Genomic DNA, 17530 nt, shown 5'->3' on the forward strand with positions numbered 1-17530 from the left:
ATTTTTGCCAGGGGTTGTATGTCAGTGAGTAGAACGTATTTTGACATAAAAATAGTTATAAAGTTACATACTTCACCTTTAACGTATCTGCATTTCAGAATGTGTCAACACCCAGATTTATAACTCAACATCAGCACTGTTGCAAGGGGCACTACAGTGGGCATTAGGGTAAAATGTCTTTTTCTATGGTCAATTTTCTCTTTCAAGAAAACCTAGTGTCATGACGGAGCAACAGTTTTTAGAGAATCTTGCTGAGCAAGCTAGTTAAAGTTGGTGAAACTGACAAAATGTTTATAGTTCGCTACCTAAATAACACATTCGGTTTATTGTCAGACATTTGAGAGTAACTCTTTCGCGCTCTTGAGTACTGATGTATTACTGTCACAGTAACGCATAAGCACAAGCATTCTTGTCTTCCTTTGCGTAGAGTATGTTTTTCACATTAGAATTATCGTGAGGATTGTTTGATACAAATAAACAGGATCTTTTTTTGAATGCATGAATAGATGCTTCATTAATACACTCTCTCATTCATGCCATTGATGCAGATCACTCTAATGCTCATAGACATCTGACAATAGGATTTGACATCTCTCTGCTTAAAAGCATAGGAGATGATGGCAAATCTCCATTCACAAACCAAACAGGTGGCCACTGGGTCTGTGCACTCACTAATCACACATCTGAGGCTTTCTGGACGTAATGACATTAGTGCATACAGCTGCACACCTGTGAGATGAGACAGGCTGTTCCCTTCACCGCAGACACAACGTGCCTAAAAATAACTAGGTGGTACGATACTTAGAGATGCTTTTCACCTTGCTAGAGCTGATTTTAAATGTTTTAAATGTCTGAATTGAAACTGGACTGTAGGAAACTATGACATGTTAGGTTTAAATTTGCTGTCAGTTTGCAAGTGTTTATGGGTGAATCTGTTTACATTAACATTTCTGATCGTCAAACAGTCATGTTGCTGTCCTGTCACTTTTCAAAAAATTATTTTATTAAGCATTAACTATTTTATTATTATATTAATAAATTATATATACACACACACACACACACACACACACACACACACACACACATACATACATATATATATACACACACACACACACACACACACACACACACACATACATACATATATATATATATATATATACACACACACACACACACACATACATACATACATACATATATATATATATATATATACACACACACACACACACACACACACACACACATACATACACACTGATCAGCCACAACATTAAAACCACTGACAGGTGAAGTGAATAACATTTATTATCTCGTTATAACGGCACCTGTCAAGGGGTGGGATATATCAGGCAGCAAGTGAACAGTCAGTTCTTGAATTTCATGTGTTGGAAGCAGGAAAAATGGGCAAGCGTAAGGATCTGAGCAACTTTGACCAGGGCCAAATGTGTCAGAACACACAATGCATCACAGCTTGCTGCGTATGGGGCTGCGTAGCCGCAGACTGGTCAAAGTGCCCATGCTGACCCCTGTCAACCACCGAAAGCACCTACAATGGGCACGTAAGCGTCAGTACTGGACCATGGAGCAATTGAAGAAGGTGGCATGGTCTGATGAATCATGTTTTCTTTTAGATCATGTGGACGGCTGGGTGCGTGTGCATCGTTTACCTGGGGAAGAGATGGCAGCAGGATGCACTATGGGAAGAAGGCAGGCCGGCAGAGGCATTGTGATGCTCTGGGCAATGTTCTGATGGAAAAACTTGGGTCCTGGCATTCATGTGGATGCTACTTTAACACATACCACCTACCTAAAGATTGTTGCAGATCATGTACACCCCTTCATGGCAACAGTATTCCCTGATGGCAGTGGCCTCTTTCAGCAGGATAATGCGCCCTGCCACATTGCAAAAATTGTTCAGGATTTGTTTGAGGAACATGATGAAGCGTTCAAGATGTTGCCATGGCCTCCAAATTCCCCAGATCTCAATCCAACTGAGCAGCTACGGGATGTGCTGGACCAAAAAGTCCAATCCACGGCGGCTCCACCTCACAATTTACAGGACTTAAAGGATCTGCTGCTAATGTCTTGGTGCCAGATACCACAGGACACCTTCAGAGGTCTTGTAGAGTCCATGCCTCGACGGGTCAGAGCAGATTTGGCGGCACGAGGGGGACCTACATGATATTAGGCAGGTGGTTTTAATGTTGTGGCTGATCGGTGTGTGTGTTTGTGTGTATATATATATATATATATATACATACACATTGTTTTTTTTTTTTTTATGAATTGTTTGCGAAAATGTTTGGCATGATGGTAATGGCAGCAGTATTAGAGACAGCGACTCTGTACACAAATACCAAATGAACTAAAATGTGATATTTTTAAGCTCATAAGAAGAAGTGCAAATTTGAATTTTCATGATTTTAACACTTTTTCTTCTTCTTCTTCTTATTATTATTATAAAACAGAAGTTAAAAAGTCTGAGTAGGGCACAAGCCCAAAACAAAGAAATGATTGTAAATGTAACATTTCAACACTCATTTAAATTCAAGCATTTTTCTTTAAAATCATCCTAGAGGACAGAAAAGATCCTCTAATTGAAGAATCAACCTTATGGTACAACTAAAATACTGCGTTCTCCGTCTCTTACTTGCATTTGTTCCCCCGTTAACATGCGTCTGCTGCAGGGAGAACTGGGACGAGACGGATGGCGCTCGTCTGTATGTACCCGTGGCAGAAACCATGGAGGCGGAAGAGGTGGTGGAGTTGTGTCGGGATATCTGCCGAGATATCGTGCCGAACTGCGACATGGGGATGGGCCCGAGACCCGGCCCTGGAGCCACAGCTGTTAGTACCCACAGAATAACAGACAGAGAAAAAGAGATAGAGAAAAGAAAAGCCAGAAATGGACAGTGAATTACACCCTGAACAAGGAAAAGAAAGTTTCTCATGATTTTATAGATTGCTGAACTGATTAATTTGAGGAAAGAGCTAAAAAGAGAAAAGACAGGACATGAGAAAGTCAACATCAGATGAAAAAAAAACACATTCAGTGACTAGGGGCTGTCATGCGCCATAAAGTAAAAAAAAAAAAAAAAAAAGTCCATATGACTCATGCAAAGTACAGTGGCAAGACTTCTGCATTAACTTGCTCATAAAATGTGATCTCATCTTCATTAAAGTCACAAGTATAGACAAACACAATGTGCTTAAGCTAACAACACACAAACAATTATAATCTTTTCATGTCTTTTTACAACATGAAACATATGCACTTCCGGTACAGTTCGATTCCCGAAATAATTATTCAAAGAAGCCGGTTCTTTTGAATCAACAGCGCAAAACATATGGTGCTTCCGGTATAGTCCAATCCCGAAAGAACCATTCTAATGAGCTGGTTCTTTTTAATCTACAGTGCGAAACATACAGCGATTCCAGTTCACAAGTAATCTTATACTGATGTGCAAGTTATGTATGTCCAACTCGAAAATAAATAAGAACTGTTGAAGTCTCACAAGCCTGAAGTACAACATTAGGCTACAAAACACAGTCTAAACTGTCTCTGGAACTGCTACTGTATATTTAATGATGACCTGCTGTGTCTCTATTAAATCAAGCAGTGCAGTCACTGACTGGTTGTTCATATGGCAATGTGTAATTAAAGAAACAAGTTCTGTTATAATAAGTGGAATTTTATAAAATAATAATTGAAATAATGAAATACGCCATCACATTTTGTGTTTGTTTAGATTTATTTAAAACAGAGTAAGGATCTATTATTGTATTGTATTTATGTCTCTAAGAAGTCTGCAAACACCTTTTACAAGAACTGTATTACATTTATTTCTGATTTGTTATATCTGCTCTGTACAAATCTGAAATGATCTCATTATTTGGTAACAGACAGCAGAGGGTAGTAAATGCAATAATAAGCATTTATCATTTCTAAATATTTCTTAAAAAAATAAATTAAAAAAAGTACTAAAAGAATTACTGGAATCGTTACTAGAACCATTAAGGATCCAGAATCGTTAAGAGGAATCAGAATCGTAAAATTCCTTACGATTCCCAACCCAAGTTAGAGCTCATCTGACCTATAAAAAACACTCAAACATTTTGAGTTTGCTATTCACAAGAAGCATCTGCTGGACCATGCCAAGTAAAAAAAGAGATTTCAAAAGACCTACGATCAAGAATTGTTGCTTTGCATAAAGCTGGAAAGGGTTACAAAGTTATCTTGAAGAGTTTAGATATTCATCTGTCCACAGTTAGACAAACTGTCTATAAATGGAGATGATTTAGTACTGTAGCTACTCTCCCTAGAAGTGGCTGTCCAGCCAAGATGACTCAAAGGGCACAACACAGTGCTGTAAGGAAGAATGGTCAAAAATTCATTCTGAACGTTGTGCAGGTCTAATCCACAGCTAAAGGAAAAGCTTGGTTGAGATTATTGCTGCCAAAAGAGGATCGGCAAGTTATTAAATCCAAGGGTTCACTTACTTTTTCCACAGCACTATGAATGTGTTCAATAAAGACATGAAATATTATAATGGTTTATGTGTTATTAGCTTAAGCACATTGTGTTTGTCTATACTTGTGACTTTAATGAAGATGAGATCACATTTTATGTCCAATTAATGCAGAAAACCAGCTAATTCCAAAGGATTCACATACTTTCTTGTCACTTTATTCAAAGTCTTCGGGAGCCATTTGAAAGATTTGTGTGTGGAACAACTTGAAATTTAAGTCGTTATCACTGAAAATCTACCCTTCTACTGTAGTTCTCGAATCTCATTTATGCATGTGCATATTAAAATGGACATCGATGACACCAAACACCATTGCAGACAATATAAACATGCAGAAACAATAATGTGATTTAAAAGTGACGTTGGAGGGCAAGATTTTCAGCGAATAATGACTCAGAATTGTGGTCTGGTTTTACGCAAAGCTATCCTATTACTTCAGAACACTTGCAATATAGCACATGAGTCATATGGAATACTTCAATGGATTTATTTTAATAAATGTTTTTTGTCCTTATCGAAAGCATGTCAGCACCTGGTCACAATATTATTTGATTGTATAGAAAAGAGCAACATGAACACTTTGCTAAATAAAACTGCCTTTTATGTTTCATGGTAAAAAAAAGAAAGAAAATCATACAGGTTTGGAACCACATGAGGGTGAGTAAATGAGGACAGAATTTAAATTTTTGGGTGAACTATCCCTTAAAGGACCCATTGGTAACAGGTCTTGTTGTGACTCCATAGTACCTCCTTATTCTCAATTTGGGACAAATAAAAAAGCCTTGAGTAACCTGGGCATGTGCACAAAAAACACCTGCAAAGATTTGTTTAAAAATTTGCCTCAAAGGGGTCATGTCAAGGGTGTATATTTGGCTTGAACTGGGCAGGAGGGGTGTTGCAGCGTGAAGCATTTACATATTTCCACTGATCATGGTATAAATAATGGGGGGGGTTGTACTTGCTTGTTTTGAATATTGAGGGGGTTACCTCACCCCATTCCCCCGGAATCTACGCCCCTGGTTCATGTTAAGGATTTTTTTTTACTTTATTTTTTTCTTGAGGCTCAGTTATAATGTCAGTACAGGTTTTTGCACAAAAGCAGTCAAAATATAGTATTAAATGATCTTTTTCCACCCTGTCTCTGGCCCTCTGTCTAAAATGCTCGGTTTTCTGTGCTGTCCCCTTTAAGGCTTCAATATACAAGCCCACTGTGTTATGATTTTGCAGCTTGATGTCAATAACTGCTCTTTTTGGACTAGGGAGGATGTTTTTTTTTTATATAGTACAATAAACTTCTATGTCAAAAGATCAAGGAAAATGTGATTCTTCATGACATGGACCCCTTTAGAGGCTCAAAATTACAGTTATTACAATTAGCTGAAAAATTCACAAAATAATTAAGCAATATTGCCATGAAAATACAAGATTCACATTATGTAGACAGCAGGATCTGCAATAAAACTGCAAAAAAAAAAGTTGGATAATGATTAAGAACAAGAATAAATGATTAAGGCTTCCCCTTTAAGAGTTAACCATCAAGGGCCTGATAAATAATACCATACTTTAATGAGTTGTAGTTATAAAATAGTCCTGTGTGTGTTTACACTGCCAGGGCAGATGGGATTTCCTCCATAGGGGCATTTCCTGTTGACAATGACAGATAACAGGGAAGCCCTCGAGAGACACGGGCTCCCAGATTGTGATGGGCGGAGCAACAAACAGAGTGGACAAACAACACTGTGGCTCTACTAGACTTCACCACTGACATATGATATAAACGCAAAACAAACACCTCATTTAGCACATAATAATAAAGGCAAATTCCAAATGTGCCATGATAGAGTCAGTGAAAAATTCAAATCCCTGTTTTATGATCAATGCAACATAACGTTGAATAGATATTAAGCAGCTTTCGGAAGGTACAATCATGCATCTTTCAAAATCTATTGTAGTGAGGAAATCTCTGACACCAACAAAGAAGCCTTAAGAAACTTAAAACTAGATTTTTGAATTTTCTAAATATGCAAGTGGTGCAATGGAATGGTAAATGCTCTCAGGCAGTTCAGAGAGTTATTCACAGTGTATTTATATAATTCTGAAAGCAGCAATAAACCACCACCCAAAAAATAAAAACTTAGTAAATATCACCACCACCAGCACAAATTGTAAACACCTGTAACTGACACATTCTGAAACACCACAGACAGGCAGATGGTGGGACAGGAATGCTTGTGGGAGGGGCTCACCTAAAACAGCAGCTGGCATTGGTGGGCCCTGCCCAGGGAGGGGGGGTGGAGGAGGAGGGGCAGGGGGAGGGGCTCCAAAGGGAGGGACCCATGACATGGGTGTGACTGCAGGTCAGAACCGTCATAAAAGAAAATGCACTTTGAGAGGTTTCATTCATTGATATCACTCTCACAAATGCAAACATAGATCTAAGCTCTGTTCAAAAATCTAGTGAGCTGCCTCGCAGTATATTGTTTATAAAGCCAGCTACCTTCTAAGATAGCATCCTAACTGAAACAGAACCTCATCGGTGAATGATTTGAAAAGCTCTACTTAGGCAGCAACTCCACTGACCAATGTCATACAAATAGTGTTCCTCACATGAAGCTCACTAGTGACTCGGCTCACAATTGGTTCCAATAGAGTTTGATGTTAGCATGATGCTAAGCTAACAACACTACTCTAATAAGCATAAAACAAAGCACACATACATTGGTAAAAGTGTCAAAATTCATTATTATTGAAAATGGCCAACTTGTGTTTTGTATGTTTTATGCTTTTTAGAATAGTGTTGTTAGCTTAGCAACATGCTCATATCATACTATAGAGCACTGGTATTAAAATGAATGGGAGAAACTGGAACACCCAAATGTTTGATGTAGAAATGGAAGCCCCAACTTTCAGAAAATCTGAACTAGCCACAAACTTCACATGCAAATGAGCTTTTGATTCGCTGCAAATGTTTGCCAGAAGTTTGCAGCTCTTCGCTGGTAGAGGTGAACCTCCGGGAAACCTTTGGCAACAATGGACAATTTGTCGCAAAGCTCATTTGTATGTGAAAATGATCAGCACGTTTGCGGCAAATTTGCCATGAACACTCGATTTTCGTAAGGGCCGCCTTACAGGTAAATGAGCCAATCACCTTTCAGATACAGACATCGCCTGTCAGTCAACTTGAGAATGTACATGCAAATTAGCTGGTCCAGCCTGAAAAACAGTGTGATCTGAGCTACAGAAGCACAATTTATGATACCTTTGTTTTCTGATTTTACTGCTGATTTGAAATATGTTCTTTGATGGTAATCTTGACCAATTGTTTTGGAGATTTCGGGTTTTTCCCCATTCAAGTAGATGGGAGCTGTACTTTTATGTCAATTTAATCCATAGAAAATTGCTGCCCAGGAGCGTTCCAAAGATGGATGCCGAGTGGACTTACTTGCCTTGAAACGGACTTTGGTTGGAATCAGTAATGAAGATTTCCAGTGTTGATTCCATCAGACTTTGAGATTAGCATGTTGCTAAGCTAACAACACTACTCAAAGCATAAAACATATAAAACATACACAAATATTGGGTAAAACTGGCCATTTACAATTAGATTAGCATTGATACTTTTCAGTATGATTCAAATAAAGTTTGATGTTAGCATGTTGCTAAGCTAACAACATGATACTCTTAATAAGCTTAAAATCTGTTAATGCCTAAAGAGTGCCAAAACAAGGTTTATTTAAACAAGGCATAATGTTGTCTCATACATTTTGGAACCATTTGTCTGGAGAGCAACTATGATACATTAAATTGCTGCCTTCGTAGGCAGCACACCAGCTTTTGAAACAGAGCTCTAGAGATTCCAAAATAGTTTTATATCCGAGCCTTAAAGAAAAACTGGATACAAATTTAAAAAAAATAAACATATGCAAAAATGGTGACTAAAAGTAGGGGATGGAGGGTCTGTTCCTCACAGTAGAATGGGACAGTAACCTCTTTTCTTCTAAAATCCATTTTGTTTTTTAAACTTCTCTGCAGAGAGATCACCTAAGACAGTTTTCCTTTTCCTTCCCTACCTCTTCCTTCCCTACCTCCTCTACTGTGTAGTGGCCTACTTTAACAAACCTTTAACTTAAAAATGAGGCCGTGAAAGATGTATGCATATAGTGCACAACTAATCCTGTTCTATTTATCACTCTAGTGTTTCTACAGAAAATACTTCAGTGAGCAAGACTACACTGAATAATCACACTGCGTGTCACATTTATTTTTCCTTACCCCACTGGCAAATATTTTTAAGCATAAACCAATTTTTCTTTTATTTGTATAAAAAGATAAAAACATTTTTTTTTTTAGTTTTAATGACATTTAGATATGTTTTTTTTTTTTTTTTTTTTACTGGAAAACAAGACAAAAATACTGATAAGAAAATGACATTTTGCAGGGCCCAGGTGGAGGGAATGCCAATAAAGAATGTATAATTTAAAGGTAACCCTAACCTGTAGGACATTACACCCTAATGTAAACCAACAAACAATCTGCTTTAAATGTGGGTTGCAGCTCACCTGGGACTGAGTTGGGAATGGAGGGAGTTGGCACAGCGATGGGAATGCCAATACTGCTGCTGCCACTGTTCTCTCGACTGCCGCTACCCCCACTACTGCCACTAGAGAAAGAAAGAGAGGAAGTCAGGTTATGTTCAGAATAGCATACAATAGCATACCATACAACTCATACTATTTCTGCAGTATGCATACTGTGTAGGAATGGGTCACGACTCACGATGGCCAACTAGTCATGCAAATAAGTAAAGCTTTATTTATATACAGGAGAACCATTTAAAAGTGTATATTAGTAAAAATAAAAATAAAAAAAAACTTACAAATAAAATGAGATTAAAAGAGAATTATAAGAATAAGAAAATAAAGTACATAAACACAATAGAAATAAAAAACAATTAATAATTTTAATAATTCATGAACAACAATCCCATGAAGCACAGCGAAATGACTTAGTCAAATTAATAAACAATGGAAAAATATAGAAATATTGAATTAAAGTTGTTGATTATAAGTATAGAAACAATATATATTAACCGTTTTGCAAAATATTCTGATTTTTACAAATATATACAGGAAGATTGACAATATCTCGATTGCGGCATTCATAGTACATCACAAAGTGCTTGTTTGGCGGCACTTTGTTGCCTGCTATTTTCTGATTGATGTAGTGTTTCCATTCAGGATCATGGGTAGTGTAGTTCTTTAGCAGGAATTCCACTATTAAACACGATTTCTAAAAAAATAGTTGAAATAATGGACTGATGGCTTCAACAGAAGCATATACCATCGATTAATAACCTTGGAGCTCATGGTAACTCTTTAGAGGTTTATCGTTAAAAATTAATTTGCCTATGGAACAAATGAATGGGGTTTTTACTTCCGAAACCAGACTGTTGCGCTCTATAGCCCAACTTTGATTAACTAGCCCCCTGCTTTCCATTCCATTCCTTTGTGCTTCATCTAGCTTTTTTAGAACGCAAGAACACATTTTATGTTGTGCTACCAAAGAGACACGCTCAATCGGTGTCAGGAGATCCCGAAATAGATGAATTATACAGGGCATCTTTAAGATCAATTAGTCGACTAATCATTCAGGCAAACCATAGACTAGTCGATTCTGTAAATATGTAGTTTTGCATATATTGCACATTTGCATATACTGTGTGATGTGAGTTTTCTGTATACATGGAATAATTGAATGACCTACTATTTTCCTAAATGTGCAGTATACAACCAGAGCACACTGTGAAAAAACTGAATACTATGACCCGAAAGTGATAAACCACAACTTTCTTCCCCTAAATTTAATAGTACTGCCAAAACACATGAAATTAAAATGTTAAATAACCATATTTATTGCCGAGATGATAACTGGACACTACTTGCGACATTAAATGCAAAGTGACTGTGATGTGACAATGTAAAATACCACTGTCTGAAACATTTATTGATCCTTAATGCATACCTGTCACACACTATTTTAAAGAAAACAGTAGACAGTTCACAGCATACATAGTGCAGTACACTAGTATTCCATTCAAAACATAGCCATATTCATTCATCCATTCTTAAAGACAGTGGCTCCAATGAGGTCATATGACAACTGTTTGAAACGTTACATAATTAATTCTGATTCACATACTATTTTAAAAGAATAGTAAGCAGTATACAGTTTATACGATGAAGTAAGCCTAGTATTCCATTCTGAATATAGTATATCATAAGCTCATATGGTAAAGTGACCTAGATACATGCTTGGGTTTGAGACACATGGTGCTACATATCCATACATGGTTAAGCATTTATTCAACACAAATCAATTCATGGATTATTCAACACTGTATAGCTATGAGCATCATTGCATCAGTATTACACCCCCACACAGGCATGGCTTTAGAGAGCATATCTGATCCTCAGTTTCTGCTGAGAGTCCATGAAACGCCGCGGTTCCATAGAAAGCAGAGCAGCAGGGTGCCAACACTGCACTACAAGTGCTTTCATTTTGCATGGATTCCCGCAGGACAGTCAGTTTTTTTTGTCCCATTGTCTGAACTTCAAAAAAACAGCTACTGTGCTCAAAAACAACCAGGGATGTGCAAAGCTACATATCTTCAAAATAACGGTCATCCCTTTAAAATAAGGCTGTTTACTAGACAACAATTATATATGTTTCTTTTTACAATATATGGACACTAAAGCCATGGGTATACTTCCATTTTGACGCGAACACTCAGCGTCTGTGTACAGTCAAACGTGAGCCTGTAAAGGATACTCCATATAACTGTGCACGCATACACAGGCGATTGACGCATGCACCCTACGACTGCTATGAGACACCAGACTTTCTCTTCAGGAGTTTAGACCCATAAAGATGTCTTTTTATTCCTTTAGACTTGAGTTATAAAAATGCAGGTATCTCCAGACCTCCTCACACACACACTCTTGACTTGCACATTCAGTTGTTGTTTTAACCTTCATCTTCTGAGGTTTAGCAGTGATTACATCTTCTAGCGCTTCTTCGTGGCAGCAACAGCTCAAATGTGAGTGTTGCCACCTTGTGGATCCACTAATTAGTGCAAATAACTCCAGGTGCATGAACATTCATTCATGTGCTCGAGCACTCTGCTGATTACGAGATTAACATCACGCATCCTGTGCCGAAGTATACTTTGGGCTTATGGCCCAAAATATTTGCTACATAAGTAGCTACACAACGCAAGAGCAACTTCATGCATCGTTGCATTCCAAAACGTGTCAGACCGCAATTCACAACAAAGCGCAATTAAGCGTTGCATTCTCAACATTTCTGCAAGGGCTTGGGGGGCCTGGGTAGCTCAGTGGTAAAAGAGTTCGCTAGTTCGAATCCCAGGGCGTGCTGAGTGACTCCAGCCAGGTCTCCTAAGCAACCAAATTGGCCCGGTTGCTAGGGAGGGTAGAGTCACATGGGGTAACCTCCTCGTGGTCGCTATAATGTGGTTAGCTCTCAGTGGGGCACGTGGTGAGTTGTGCGTGGATGCCGTGGAGAATAGCGTGAAGCCTTCACATGTGCTCAACAAGCCACGTGATAAGATGCGCGGATTGACCGTCTCAGATGCGGCGAGTCACTATGCCACCACGAGAGCGCATTGGGAATGGGGCATTCCAAATTAGGGAGAAAAAGGGGAGGGAAAAAACTAACAAAAAAAAACTGTCAACCTGTTTATAGCTACAGTAGATATTCAAAAAAGTTCAAAGTGGTTGTTTGCTTGCAATGTATAGCGTCTGCATTTGCGTACTTTCGTAAAGAACCTTTCTGGCCTACGCGTGTATACACACAAATATATACATAAATTTTTTTTGTATGTATAAACATACAAAAATTTTGATGACTCATCTTAAGGCCGAAACATAATCTAAGTAAGTCTGTGAAAGATGCGAGTGCTTGGACACCGCATTGCCAAAACGTGGTTCGGTTTATGCTTTGTTCAAGTACTCAAGGGGGCGATAGAGTTACCTTAAAAAATGTGTGCCGTTAAAATGAATGTGTTAATATTATGGAAAGTTGCTATAAATATACCTTACTTGCTCAGCAATATTCTTTTCAAACGGTTGCTCCGCTATGACAGTGGCTGAATTGAAAGAGAGAACTCATTGTAGAAGCGGACAGTTAACACTAATCTTGCTATAGCGCTTCTTGCGGCAACACTGAGAATGCAACACGAATTTGCACTGTTATGAATTGCGGTTTGACACATTTTAGATCTCAATGACGTGTGAAATTAAGCGTATGTTGAAAGATGCTATTGCGTTCACGTACTTGTGTAGAGTATGTTTCAGCCCATACACTCACTACATTTTAGCCAATAAAATGCTTGCTAGTGTGAGAATGTCACTTCCCCTTATACCATCTACTTCTGATGTGCAATAGAAAGTAGCATATCATGAGTTCATGGCTATGACATACCTCAAGCCTATTGGCTATTTAAGAAAAAAGGGATGAGATGTTCCTTCAATATTTTCCACCCAAACTTCCTGCTTCAATAGGAAATACATCAACATCGGAAAGATTTCACACATAAACTTACTAGTCAACCTAACTGCCTAACTAGTCGGTTGTTAGATCACCATCCAACCAGTTGACCATCTGTAATTTTAACCTAATGGGGGAAAATGGTGATCCCACATTGTCCTATAATGTGTAAGGAACCCACTTGAGCTTGAGTGAGATGAGATGCAGCAGTACAAATGGAGCTGAATAAGCAGCAAACACTCCTGCAGAGGAGATAATGGCTCAGGTGGAGACGGTGAAATCATACTTCATCTTAATAACATATAAGAAGCGCAAACACAAAGCGCTGACTCAGCCAAACCTGACACACTTGATCACCGATGACTTGATCTTACCTTTAAAAGCCCTTTGAAATGCAGTGTCTGTAAGTGAATTTGTTTAATAATGTTTTGCCATTATTATGAGCACTAAGTTTTTGGTGTTTTTTGTGTGATGATTGAGTTACCAATTCTGTGCTAATGTAGCAGTCCATTAACCCATGTTCCAGCATATTTGTCATTTCATCATTAATCTACTCATCATATCTGCAAAATATTTATCTAAGCTGTTAAAACAGAACCTTTATCTTGTGTATTAAGAATACTGATACATCAAAGTTCCTGCTGTGTAATTTATATCTGAAATTCATATTTGTATATTTTCTTTTCTTTGTAGTTTCACACTTTGAATGATAAAACTTCATAAACCACATCTTTGTCTCTGTAGAGTTTATTGTGGAAGTGTTTAGTGGCTAAATAGCTGGGTTAATGCAAAACATCCAGTGAGGCCAGTGACAGTGAAAAGACAGCACAGCAAAGTGAGAAAAGCTGGAGACCCTCGACTAATGTGTGATCGCTATAATGTGTGGTTCTCGCTCTCTGTGGGGCATGTGGTGAGTTATGTGTGGCTGCTGCAGAGAATAGCATGGGCCTCCATACGCCCTATGTCTCCGTGGTAACAGGCTCAACAAGCCACGTGATAAGATGCGCGGATTGACGGTCTCAGATGCGGAAGCAACTGAGATTCCTCCTCCGCCACCCGGATTGAGGTGAGTCACTACACCACCACGAGGACTTAGAGTGCATTAGGAATTGGGCATTCCAAATTGAGGAGAAAAGGGGAGAATTAAAAAAAAAAAAACGTTCACAAAACACAAGTAAATGTGTCTGAGAAAAAAAGATACAGCTGACAGAAAAAAAATCAGTAGATCACAGTCGGTACTGCTTCATCCACAGCAAGCCTCACCCTCTGAAAAGATGTCGAGGCTTCAGAAAGAAGAGTCTTGAAGACTGTAAGCGGTTTCTCAAGGAACATTTAGTATGTTTCAGGTGCTGCTCTTCAACATATCAAAGCTGAGATCTACTGCACTGAATGTAACAGCGACCGTCATGTGTCAGCCTTGCATCCTGGTCCAGCACCCTGGAAGAAAGCCACCCCTCCCGCCTCAGAGGATGGTGGGGAGGACAATGAACCCACAGATCAAGAAGTAACATCAACGTGCACTGAAGTGTGTGGAGCTGGAATGAGCATGAGAGTATGTTCCAAGATTTGTTTGGTTAACATCTATCCCAAGGGTCACAAAGAGGAATCGAATAGAATGTATGCCATTCTGGACCAACAGAGCAACCGCTCATCAGCGAGATCAGAATTCTTTAAAGACTTTATTATCAAAGGACCTTCCTTTCCATATTCACTTAAGATGTGCTGGATTGAAAGAGACTGCAGGAAGGAAAGCTAGCGGCTATATTGTGGAGTGAGTGGATAAGAATGTAAGCCTTCATCTTCCAACATTGCTAGAATGCAACCAGATTCCCAATAACACTCTGAAATTCCCACCCCAGATGCAGCATGTCACTTCAGTCACCTCAGATGTATTGCTGACAAAATGAGGTGCTCATCGACCTTATCATGTGAATGTTTTCAAGATTTCCATACTTGAGAGCAGTCTCCCCAGCTTCTTCTGTCCCTGTGAAAGTCAAGTCCATGTATGCAGTCTTCAGTTTCAAAACCACCACACATCTGATGGTACTGATGATGCTTTACTTAATTGTGGAGATGAAAAGCTCTGTTCGGCATTTATCATCCGAAGAAGCCAAATAAGATCCTCGTGGTCTTTGACTCCAGCGCACCTAATGACAGTGTCTCTCTGAATGATGTTCTACTTAAGGGGCCAGACCTTAATGAACAGCCTCCTGGGAGTGTTGCTGAGATTTCGGAGAGAGCCAGTGGCCATCACCGCTGACATTCAGCACATGTTCCACAGCTTTATTGTCAGAGAGGACCACAGAGATTTCTTACGCCTTCTCTGGTATCAAGACAATGACCCAGGTAAAGAAATAGTGGAATACAGAATGCGTGTCCATGTGTTTAGCAATAGTCCCTTTCCAGCTATCACCATCTATGGTTTGCGAAAAGCAGCCAAAGAACTTTGGCAGTGATGTGAAAGAGTTTGTCAATCGAGACTATGTTGACGATGCTCTGAAATCCTTCCCGACTGAAGCAACAGCAATCGTTGTCCTCAAACGAACTCATGACATGCTTGTGGTGGCAAACCTTAGGCTACATAAAATAACCTCCAATCGACCTGCAGTGATCGAGGCATATCTCCCTGAAGATCGGGCTGTGGATGTCAAGGATGTTGACCTCTTCTTTGAAGATACTCCAATCCAACGTAGATTAGGAGTGTCTTGGAACATAGCATCAGACACCTTTATGTTCCAAGCCACTGATGATAAGAAGCCTTTCACTCGCTGAGGAGTACTGTCAACAGTAAACAGCCTATCCGATCCATTTGGTTTCATTGCTCCCATCACCATTCAATGCAGGCTGCTTCTGAGGGAACTTTCCATGCAGGCTGAAGACTGGGATTCCCCATTGCCAGATGACATGGAGCCAGAATGGATATGATGGAGGGAATCCTCACAATACTTGCAAGAGCTAAAAGTACCTTTTTCTTACATATCTTTCCCTACCTCAGAGGTTCAGACCAGAGAGCAGTGTACATTTGCAGATGCATCCGTGAAAGCTGTTGCAGCTGTGGCTTACCTGCGATCCACATCTTGCAATGGACAGACGGAAATTGGCTTTATGTTTGGAAAGTCCAAGTTAGCACCAGAGCCAGATCTTACTGTTCTGAGGTTGGAACTGTGCGCAGCAGTCCTCACAGTTGAGATTGCAGACATGGTCGTAGAAGAAATGGGCTTGCAGTTCAACAGGTCCAGTTCAACAGTAAAGTTGTTCTCGGATATAGTCACAACCAAACAAGATGCTTTTATGTGTATGTGAACAACAGAATGCAATGCATTCTCCAGTTGTCTACTCCTAGTCAGTAGAGGTGTGTCCATCAGATGTCAACCCTGTGGACCATGGGACCAGATCTGTAGCAGCCGTTCGCCTCAGTAGCTTGCCGTTTGCCTCAGCAACTTGGCTTACAGGGCACGACTTCCTTCTCAACCCTCCATTCTTCAACTCCTTGCCTCAAGAGAACTATGATCTTGTTGACCTGGCATCGGATCCAGAAGTTCGACCACAGGTAACTTCATGTCTGACTGCAGTATCTCATCACCTGACTCCCAAATGTTTTGAGCGCTTTTCCAGCTTGAGCAAACAAATAAGAGCGATCGCTCGTTTGAGCCACATCTACCAGTCATTCTCTTGTTCTACGCAAGAGTCCAGATGTAGCGGGTGGCACCTCTGCAGTAAGAGCCATACAAAAGAGGAGCTGGAAAAGGCCAGGATCATCATCTTAAAGAGTGTTCAAGATGCAGCTTATCCTCAGGAGTTGAAAACATAAAAGCAGGACACAACCTTTCAACTAAAAGCAGTCTACAAAAGCTTCACCCAGTTCTCAATGATAAAGGTCTTTTGCAAGTCGGAGGCCGGATTGCTTAGGCAGGTCTTCAGGAGGAGGAAAGCAAACCAGTGATCATTCCTGGAAGACATCATGTAGCAACATTGCTTGTTCAACACTACCACGAAGCAGTCAAGCACCAAGGAAGGCATTTTACTGAGGGTGCAATACGAGCAGCAGGATACTTGCTAATGGGAGCTAAAAGATGTATTAGAAACCTACTTCACAGATGTGTGACCTGCAGAAAATTCCGACATCCTACAGAACTCCAACAGATGGCATACTTGCCCGCAGAAAGGCTGCAAGTGGCTCCACCTTTCACATATGCGGGAGTCAATGTCTTCGGTCCATGGCAGGTGGTTTCCTGCCACACCAGAGGAGGTTGCTCCAACTCCAAAAGGTGGGCTGTCATCTTCTTATGTATGTGTACAAGAGCAGTACATATTGAAGTTGTTAAGACAATGAGTGCCAGTGGATTCATTAATCTCTGCTGAGGTTTTTCACTATAAGGGGGACCGCTAAGCAGATATGGTCTGACTGCGGCACAAATTTCCAT

At 39.6% G+C, this 17530-nt stretch overlaps 1 protein-coding gene across 10 annotated transcripts in view; it reads right to left on the reverse strand.

Annotated features, from left to right (window-relative positions):
* LOC127432026 (abl interactor 1) overlaps window positions 1–17530 on the reverse strand; it is a 95350-nt gene that overhangs the window by 16876 nt on the left and 60944 nt on the right. For 5 of the 10 annotated variants that reach the window (XM_051682779.1, XM_051682781.1, XM_051682782.1 and 2 more), the window contains 3 exons: window positions 9101–9201; window positions 6788–6892; window positions 2663–2857 (listed from right to left, as the gene is read on the reverse strand). In XM_051682779.1, the coding sequence (XP_051538739.1) occupies window positions 2663–2857; window positions 6788–6892; window positions 9101–9201 (401 nt within the window). The remainder of the gene's footprint in view (window positions 1–2662; window positions 2858–6787; window positions 6893–9100; window positions 9202–17530) is intronic. The other 5 variants (XM_051682783.1, XM_051682784.1, XM_051682786.1 and 2 more) reach the window with 3 other exon arrangements.

This window comes from Myxocyprinus asiaticus, chromosome 41 (genome assembly GCF_019703515.2).
Source record: "Myxocyprinus asiaticus isolate MX2 ecotype Aquarium Trade chromosome 41, UBuf_Myxa_2, whole genome shotgun sequence".
NCBI classification, from domain to species: Eukaryota; Metazoa; Chordata; class Actinopteri; order Cypriniformes; family Catostomidae; genus Myxocyprinus; species Myxocyprinus asiaticus.